The sequence below is a fragment of the Ricinus communis genome, chromosome 7, assembly GCF_019578655.1.
Source record: "Ricinus communis isolate WT05 ecotype wild-type chromosome 7, ASM1957865v1, whole genome shotgun sequence".
In the NCBI taxonomy this organism is placed as follows: Eukaryota; Viridiplantae; Streptophyta; class Magnoliopsida; order Malpighiales; family Euphorbiaceae; genus Ricinus; species Ricinus communis.
In genome coordinates, this window is record NC_063262.1 from 23114623 (window position 1) to 23124088 (window position 9466).

Sequence of the window (9466 nt, forward strand, 5' to 3'; positions counted from 1 at the left end):
ATCTGTATAAGTTAACTACCTTTTATTTTTTACTTGAAAATTTCCTTTTCTATAAATTTCCTATTATTGATCGTGAAAAGTCTATATATAAGAGATTAATAAGAACTCTCCTCTCACGTTGAGAAGCAAAAAAAGGCTTTCTACAAATATTCTTTCTTTTTTATTTTCTTTACTCTCCTCCTCTCTCCCTATTAGTTATTTCAATGTCAAGTATTTCTACTTTGACTTTGGGTTGAGTTTCATAAAAGCATCATGACCTTGCAAATTAAGTTCAATCTCTCCAAATTTAACAGAAGATCAAGAGATTTAGCCATAGTGGTGATGGCACTATAGCAGTAGAGGCGGTCCCGGCTGTAGTTACTTCATCTCTTCCTTTTTTTCTTAGGATTTGTTCAGTATCTTTCCTTCTTTTAGGCTTAATTTTATTTATTATGGATTTATTTTGTATGGTCTCGTATATTTCATTTGAGAATGAATATTTCAATTTTATTTTTAAAAAATAATAATAATTCATCATAGTCAGATTTGGATAAGAAATTTTATCTTTAGACATATAACAAAAAGGATTTAGTTGTGATTGATGGGCCCAAAACTTTTAACAACTCGTTAACTTATTATTTGACTGCATTTCTTTTTGAACAAGTATTATTTGACTGTATGACATTGATATTTGTAATTTTGTTGAATTATTATTAATTAAGCCAACAAATTATATGTTTTATAGCATCAGTTTCTTTTTTGGTCTCAAGTTTTGTAGCATCATTTTTCCTCTCTTTATATCCAGTTTAGTTTTGGCTGTGGACAAGTAGAAGAGCCTTGAACCATGGACAAATACACAAAGCAAAGATTGTTAGGCGTTGGAAGCTTTGAGTCTCTTTCTTGGTGAGATTTTTTATATTTCCTTCCTGGAATTGTAATCCTGAATTCCTGTATGCATCTAGGCTCTATATAGTTCAAACAACTATGACCGCTGTGCGGTCCAAGCCTAATTCTCTATCAGATTGGTTTGAAAAATTGATGGGAATTGGGATGCACAATTAGCTTTTTAAACTAGTCTACAATATTTCATTTGGGAATCCAGAATAGCTAAAGATTATATAACTACAGAATTCCTACACATAAATTCTTCATTTAAATTATCATCTAACCATTTTCTTACAATAATTATATTCTACTTCCTTTCTAATCTTGCTAAACATCTTGTGTAATTCCATATAGAACAATTACACACTTCTTCAATATGGGCACCTTACACAATCCAGTCGCATTCTACAGGAGATTTAACAGGATCATAACCCATGTAGTTATCACCATCTAATGAGAAATCACTGCCATCAAATGCCAGATGATTAGCAGGGGCGGCCGGGGAAAGATGAACCTTTGTCAAAATACCCAATAACTGATCTCTTTGTTCTTGCAATTCCAAGACTTGAGATCTTACCGTCTCTACTCGCATATTCAATTCATGGACCATTTTCTGCAAGTGAAAGATAGTCCCTGCGCAGCCATATACGGGATCCCTAAGCCTTGCTGTTGCTTCGTAGATTATTGCCTTCACTGCATCTTCCCTTCTGGTTTCCTCCACCATCTGAATACAAGCCATCAAACCATTAGTATTAGTAGAAAATGAATAAATAAACAGGGTATATACAGTTCTTGTTAATTATAACGCAAGCAAATTAATATAAATATAATTCAACCTGAATCATTTTGATAACATTGCTAGCACCAAAAACCTTATGAACACCCGCAAAATTTTCAATTTCGTATGGAAAATATGGGGCAAGCACGCAATTATTGTCACATCTTCTACGAAGCATTCTGCAAGCAGCACAGGGTTGATGAGCCTTGCCTCTTGCCAATGCTTGGGAATCCATAGTTTTTACTAGTACAAGGTGTAAAAACTTTTTCCTAAGTTGTCTTAGCTACCAAGTAAGCATCTCTATATATAATATAGAAGAAGAAGAAGAAGAAGCCAAAAAGAGAAGCAGTTGATGAGCTAAAAATTTCAAAGGTTTAGGCTAAGAAAACAAGTGGAGGCGGCGAATTTGATGATACAATGTTGAAAATTGTGTGACACTTAGCTATTGAGGCAGTGGACCTAACAGCAGTAATAATTCTCAATTTAGAGTCTTAAAATATTTGATGGAGGTGGTCACTGTCTATACCAAAGTAAACATACTAACAAATTAAGCCTTCGATTTCTACAGTTTCTTGATTTTCAACTCTCACGTGTTCTTGCACTAATCAAGGTTGCTATTCTTGACAGGTATTTTTAAATTTCCTGCTAGACCAAAAACTTATAGATGCCAAAATCTGCAGTAACTTCCAAACCTGTAATGTTGATAAACACTATAGCAGTCCATATCCTTATTTGACCACAAGAGACCCATGACGAATTGTTGATGCTGTGTTTGACTTGGTCGACCATTCGACACAGTTAAGACTGGTGATCAGTCTGATGCATATGATGCCTGTTTCCATGGAAGTAACGTGGAGGTCTAAAAGGAGCATTGACTGGATTTGTTGGTTGTATTTGGATTTCTAATAAAAACGTATACATGAAACATATCTCTTGAATGAAAATGATATTCTCATGCTTTGAATTTAAGCACCTTGACGTTCTCATGCTTTCAATTCCAACACCTAAATATAAACACATTTTGCTTTCTTATTCTCTTTGTTTTCCATGTCCAAAAGCTAGAATGAATAAATTAAATTAATAATTAGTATACTAGTGACCATATATATTGGGTTAGCTCTAAAATCATGGAATGGAATCATTTTCAACTAAATTGCTAATCTAGTAAACATTGGTGTTTTTTATTTTTTTCCTCTTTCTTGTACATAGTGTTAAAGCTACTGCTTAGCTTGACCTTTTTCCTTCTTTAACTCTGTAAGATTATGTAAAAGAAAATTGGAGTAATATAATTGCCTTACGCCTACTTAATAGAATCTTACGCCAGTGCTTTCTGTGTTGACCACCTAAAATTTCCAAGTCCATATTGAGTTTTCATGACAAAAGGATGACCGATTTACTCTGTTATAATAAGCATCAGGAATCAAGCACATGAAAATAAATTAGATAGTTTATATAGCTATTTAGATTTTAAGAGGTTTTTGACATATGTAACACCTAAAGAAAAACTAGAATGTGGTTTAATGTATTTTTATTTTAGGATATATAATTTATTTTTTATCATTTTAACACTCTATGAATATAACCGTTATCAAATAATGGCAAAATTGCACTACACGGTTAGTAACTGTTGACGTAGCAGTTGAAAGAAAATTGGTTATTGCGTGCGACGTCAGAATCTCTTAACGGTGTTGTGCAATTTAATCGTTATTTGCTAATGGTCATATTCATATAATGTTAGAGTAACAAAAAGAAAACTACATACCCTAAAGTGGAAATATGTTAAAACACAAGATAGTTTAATGAAGTTTTTTAAAAAAGAATTTTTTTCATTTTTCAATTTATAATTTTTTTGATTGAAGTCACTTCATCTCTTCTTTTTAATAAAAATTAAGCTCAAACAAATAAAATTCACATATCAAGAGCACATTTGGAAGAAGGAATGCCAAAGAAAAATTAATTTGAAAATGATAAAAATCATGCCAGTGGACGGTGATAATTGAACACCACATACATTTAAGGGGCTGAAATGGGACACTGGGGCATGCAAGTCATATTTTCTTTTTTGGATAAGGTTAGGGTCTGCAATTGCAAATATCATTGGCTCCCCTTCTCTTCTCAAAATGAAAGGACATAACATATATGGGGGAAGCGAAGAAATGGGCAAATAACTTATAAGCTTCCTGAAAATGGCAGCCAAACCGGCTCTCTCTTCTTCTCTTATTTCCCAAATACCCGTCCTGCCAAATTTTTCACCATCATCTCCTCTAAGTTGTACTTTTAGTACACCAAGGAAAAGGGTTCAGAAATTCAAAATCAATGCTATAGGTAAGTCATTGTGCTTCTATTTATTTTTTTATACCATTGGCCAAAATGAATCTTGGATGATATAATTCAAGAGAAGATTGTTTCTGTGCTTTTTAGGTGGAGGAGATGGAGAACTTAAGCCAAAAGGAAAGAAAAAATTTATAACCAGAGAACAAGAACCCGAACAGTTAAGTTTCTGTTCTAATCTGTCAAATTTGATTGAACTTGAGTGTCGTTTTGCATATTTAGAAATTATTAATGGTGATGCTGAAATGCAGGTATTGGCAAACTGCAGGAGAAAGGGAAGGGGAGAATCCCATGAAGACACCTCTTCCTTATATCATCATCTTTGGCATGTCAACCCCATTTGTGATCTTAGCCATTGCTTTTGCTAATGGTTGGATTAAGGTACCTGTCCGATGATTTGTTTAGAGATGCGGCAGCAATAGCAGCTAAATGACACTGTTGGATTTCATTCAGTTCATATAATGCAGTCGTTTCAGTTATAAAACATAAGCATATGTATTTGTACACTAATTCTACATGTTCCCAAAGCAAACTTGAATTCAGTGGCAATCAAAAATCACCAGCTTTTTCTGTAACACAGCTAATTTTGTATAATATATGCATATTACATGTGCAGAATTCTTTTTTAGCAGTAGTTGAAGTGTTCCAATGGTAGGATTGATAAAGAGTTGGAATTGTAAAGCACATTCAGAGAGCTTTGTTCAAGCAACAACCAGCATAATGACTTTGCAACTCTCCATACCGACCAAGATTTCTAAGGTACAGAGAAGTAAAAATGTTAAAATCGCAGAGCAGGGAACCCCTTTATCGACATTGCTAAGATTCATATAGTTAAGAGCTCAGAGAGGGCAGATAAACATTGCCCAGCATGCAGCAACCATCTAGTACATTTTTGTTTATCTTTTGATGTTTTCAGAGGGAGTACAGGTATGCAGATGCGGAGAAATAATAGAAAGTATATCATCATCTAAATAAATGGCAACTGAATAAGTCAAGTTTGCAGCAAAAATAACCCAATTTTCACCTATTTTTTAACTTTTTTTTGGTTCCCTTTACTATTTCTATGAGCTTAAATCTTAACGATTTCTATTATGTCAAACAAATCCACCTCTAGGATCTCTGACATTTAAAGAATATGGTATTACTTTTCATCGCCTTGAGGGTTTGTATAGTACAACTGTCACATACTTGTGAAGAAAGCGATGGGACGTGCCAAGTGCAACAGGCTGACCTCGGTTGTTCTGAATATACAGATGGTTCAACACTGCATGCCGAGGCCTTGGCAGTGTTGGGTGACTTTCTGCAGCAGATCTGTCGTTCAACATTGTTAGTTGAAGTTGTGGAGGTATATCAGGAGGCTGCTTACTGAAATCAGTGTCATCTAATGACTCATTATTGTAGCTTGTTATTGGGGATGGAGGAGCTTCAAACTCGGACAAGCTTTCTGGAGCTTCTGGAACATCATCCTGTAATAGCAGATCCCAACAACAAAAAGCAAAATATTTGAGCATAAATGATCTCAAGGATGCATTGACAAGAGCTATCGAAATATTTAACGGATTGCCACAACCGGAAGAAGAATGCATAAGTCATCAATGAATAAGTGGGTTCTATGATATTTTCAAGTTATAGGAGCTTTCAGTGATATATCTGTTAGGTTGCGTGCTAGTTATGCTAAAACAACCATTTGATTAGCAACATAGCTGCGATGGCGACTTTCACTTTCTCATTTAACATAAGCTTCGAATGGGGGTAGAATTTAACTTAGCAGCTCCCCATATATGATGTGCAAATGATGCACTCTACTAGGACAACAGGCCAAAGTAAGATGAAATCAGGTCCAAGACGGAGACTGATAGGATCAGGGCATTTTCATTTATCTTCCTCAGCAATGCAGAACCACAAGCTGATATCTATTAAGACCAACAACATCGGCAATCATTGTAACCATAGGAGTGTTAGCAACTGTATCCAGTATGTACCATGTAAATTGTGATACTAGTAGAAGACTAATTTCCCCACCCAGTATGACTAAATTGCTTGCAGATTTAGACTCCATATGGTAAACTGTAGCACGTGATTCACAGTTCAATGAGCAAGGAGGATTAAGACCTTTTTGCAACAGCTTAATCGTCTTGGAAATATGAAAAGCAGAAAACAGTTGAAGACTGCAATAGTAAGGTGGCTAATTGGGTACTTAATAATTAAACAGTTTTTATTTTCATTTTGTTTACAAGATATGCAGTTGGAATCTAAAACCTACCCGATCCCAACCTAGCTTCACACTTCCAAGCAGTTCCATCTAAAATGTAGTAATCCACCAGCAACACCTTTTCGAATATTAAAATTCAAGAAATTAGAATTAATTAAGGGGAAAATATATATTTGGTTATATTTGAACTCCTGAGGCATTTGTGAGTCTAGTTTATTCAACATGCTCTAAATTCCGAAGTATGAAAAATCCTTATATGGATTGGCACACCACAGATATATGGTCTGGAGTTTCTCTGAGATTTCTCATATACCAGTTAATTTAGGAACTTTGGGGGGTCATCTAAGGAAATAACTGCTTCAGCAAGAGGTTGAATTATGTCATGAGTAGGTGGCGTGAATATCGGTTGCGTGGTGGTTGTCACCTCATGATTCTAATCACAAGTCAGACAAACAGTAGTTTTTTATTCGCAAGACATGGGTATTCTAGGCGTTCCTTCTGTGTTAATTCTGTGTCTTAAAAGAAAAGAAGCCGTTTTGGAAGTCCAGTGATGTATGCAGTTAGGCATCCTAATAAACAGAGAGACTTAACCTTGTTATTACAAGACCTGATCAATTTGATCAAGTACTCACCATGTTCAACTCTTTGACAACAGAAAAAGTAAAAGCGCTGCTCTCTCTCTATGGATCCAAGGGATGGAAGGGTGGAGGCCTTTGGCATCCCCTAATAATTTAGCTTTCTCATCAAGTCAATTACATTGGCTTTGAACAATAAAAGACATTTTGGTTAGTCCATTTGTATTCTTTCTATGTTTGTACATCATCACCTATGCCAGAAATACTTCTCCAAGAGATTCTCATTTTTATGTCAGAAAGGAACAATCTAAATACGGCTCTGTCATTTAGGAGATTAAAAGAAAAGGGATTAACGGTTGATAAGAAGATGCAATGGTACCTGCACATCCAAAATATTGTATGCAATCCCTGATTCATCACATTCCCATGGCAAGTCTGGAGCATACCTCAAGTGTTCATCAACAATGAAGCGGTAGCGAAAAACACTTGAGGGAAGCATCTTCATGAAAACAAAATCTTTACCCGATTTATGCAAAGGTTCTCTGAGAAAATACCAGATAATTCTCTACTTATGACTGCGGCTTGAAAGACCAAACCTAAAAGAAAACACCACATAATTTGAATACCTTTTCTCCCAATTATCCCATGATCCGGTAACAGCCACTTGCTTGCCACCATAACTCCATGTTATCATCACAGCATTCAGTTTCTCACTGAACGCATCCAGAGAATCTACTGTCTTATGAGCCAATGCATAATTCTGGACACGTATCATTTCAGCAGGTCTTGGCAATCGAATTGCAGGGACCTGGATGTAGAAATCTGGCAAATTTAAATCTCGCAAGGAAAATTTTATGCATTGTCAAATTATGGAGACCAAAAGCTTCTTGTAAGCAGTGAATTTAACACCAAGTAGAACCCAACTTCTGACTTAAACATATAATTACTGAACCAATGAAATTTAGGATATGAAATCCTAAACCAGGATGAAAAATCCTTAAACTTTCATCCTAAACTAACACTAAGTAAGATGGAATTTCTGAAGAGATTAAAATTCCCAAATAGTATCACATCCTAAATTATTAAAGAGCCCCAAAACTGAACCTCGTAACTAAGTTTTAAATCCTTAAATCTATTCTCCCTTAACTGCATCAGAACTATCACTACTCAATCCAATCATTTAAGCTACAGTCTCAAATTTGTTGGAGTCAGTCTGCGAATTTCCTTATTCGAGTACGTTATATTAAGTATTTTCTGACTTTTAGCTCTATCGAGTAACTGAACTTCCATTAGCATGTGAAATCAATCATAAAGAAACTCAAAATGATTCTGAATTAGCCATTGGACATAATCAAATGAGATTACCTTTCTTATCTAAACATAGAATTTTGACATACATAAATATTTTTGATGGCACTCTTCACTTTGACTTTATTCCATCCTATATGTATTTTATTGCAAAGTTAAATACATATATGCGTCTGATTAAGGAAGAAACTAACATACGCATCAAAGATCAAGGAATAGAGAAAAAGAATAAATAACTTACTTATATGGAAGTATACATAATATATACATAGAGAATAAAGAGAAACTCAGACCTGTGGAGTGAAAATGAGAGGAAGCTGAAGATATCTTCTAGTCCTAGGACTAAGAGGAGCGGAGTGCACCATGGGCTCTGCTCCTATATATACACCCCTATCATGTGCAGCAGCAAACTCCATACCCTCTTGCTCATAACCTTCTCCTGTACTGCCTTCTCCATCATTTTTGCCACTAGCATTGCCCATCCCTGATAAAAATAGAAGGAATTAATCAAAACCCAGATAAATATTAGGCCTCGATTATAGAAAAAGATTATCAAAATTTATTAAGGAATTGTTTTTTTTTTTTTTAAATCACATCTTTATCGTACAAAAAGAAAAGCATGACATAAAACAAGAAAAGAAAAGCAGACCAAGAAACAGACCCTAGTAAGTGAGTGAGAGAGTAGTAGTGAAAGAAAGTAACTTTGTGGGGTTTGGTGGACTTATACAAACTTAACCATCACTGCAAATAAGCAAAAGAAAGGAAGCAATACATAATTAACTCCAGTAAAAGAAGCAACAACATTTTTTTTTTCCTGGTGCTTGGCAGCTTTAATTTAATTTTATTGATGTTTTTGATTGATTGATTGATTGATTGGTTTGGTGGCTATTTTCTTTTTTTACTCTTCTTTTCTTTTCATTTTAAATGGAAAGTGCAATTTGTCCTCTCTCTCTCTCTCTCTCTTTCTTATAACAGAGAGAAAACAATCTGTGCGTGTATGTAAAGTGAATTTTATTCTCCAATGAGTTTGGAAGATCCTGTGGTGGACTAATGATGCTGGGTTTAAAAGTGAATGTTAGCTTTGCTTATTATATTATCACTATTTTTTTAAGTGTCACCTTTGTCTTCTATTCGTTTCCTTTACAGTTCATACAGTTAAACTAATACAAACTTGCCACATCTGCTTTCTTTTCTTTCTTTTATATTCAACTTTTTTATTTCATTTTATTTATATGTTTTTAGTTAAGCTCGGGACCAGGTAATGCCATATTTTGCCACAGCCTTTCTGTTGCTGCCGTTGGTCATAAGGAAAGGTCAGTTGTCCAGCAATTTTATAGCATACATATATATATATATATATATATAATCACATTATATACGGTGTTTTTTTAAAAGTAT

At 34.6% G+C, this 9466-nt stretch overlaps 3 protein-coding genes across 4 annotated transcripts; 1 reads left to right on the forward strand and 2 right to left on the reverse strand.

The window, feature by feature from the left end:
• Positions 1–973: 973 nt before the first annotated feature.
• On the reverse strand, positions 974–1960 carry LOC8271164 (LOB domain-containing protein 1). The gene is made up of 2 exons (XM_002530166.4): positions 1701–1960; positions 974–1588 (listed from the first exon to the last, which is right to left on the reverse strand). Exons 1-2 carry the CDS (start codon positions 1875–1877, stop codon positions 1250–1252), a joined length of 516 nt encoding a protein of 171 aa, XP_002530212.2. The 5' UTR covers positions 1878–1960; the 3' UTR covers positions 974–1249.
• A 1763-nt stretch (positions 1961–3723) lies between these two features.
• On the forward strand, positions 3724–4548 carry LOC8271163. Its single transcript, XM_002530165.4, has 3 exons — positions 3724–3967; positions 4064–4133; positions 4225–4548. The coding sequence occupies exons 1-3, from the start codon at positions 3829–3831 to the stop codon at positions 4367–4369; spliced, it is 354 nt and encodes a 117-aa protein (XP_002530211.1). The 5' UTR covers positions 3724–3828; the 3' UTR covers positions 4370–4548.
• Positions 4549–4941: 393 nt separating this feature from the next.
• Positions 4942–8842, reverse strand: LOC8271162 (SNF1-related protein kinase regulatory subunit beta-2). 2 transcript variants are annotated; one of them, XM_025159302.2, is made up of 5 exons: positions 8730–8842; positions 8362–8552; positions 7387–7568; positions 7140–7302; positions 4942–5439 (listed from the first exon to the last, which is right to left on the reverse strand). In XM_025159302.2, exons 2-5 carry the CDS (start codon positions 8548–8550, stop codon positions 5122–5124), a joined length of 852 nt encoding a protein of 283 aa, XP_025015070.2. In that variant the 5' UTR covers positions 8551–8552; positions 8730–8842; the 3' UTR covers positions 4942–5121. The 2 variants fall into 2 exon arrangements, with proteins under 2 accessions (XP_025015070.2, XP_002530210.2); XM_002530164.4 differs by lacking the exon at positions 8730–8842 and having other exon boundaries at positions 8362–8701.
• Positions 8843–9466: the final 624 nt, after the last annotated feature.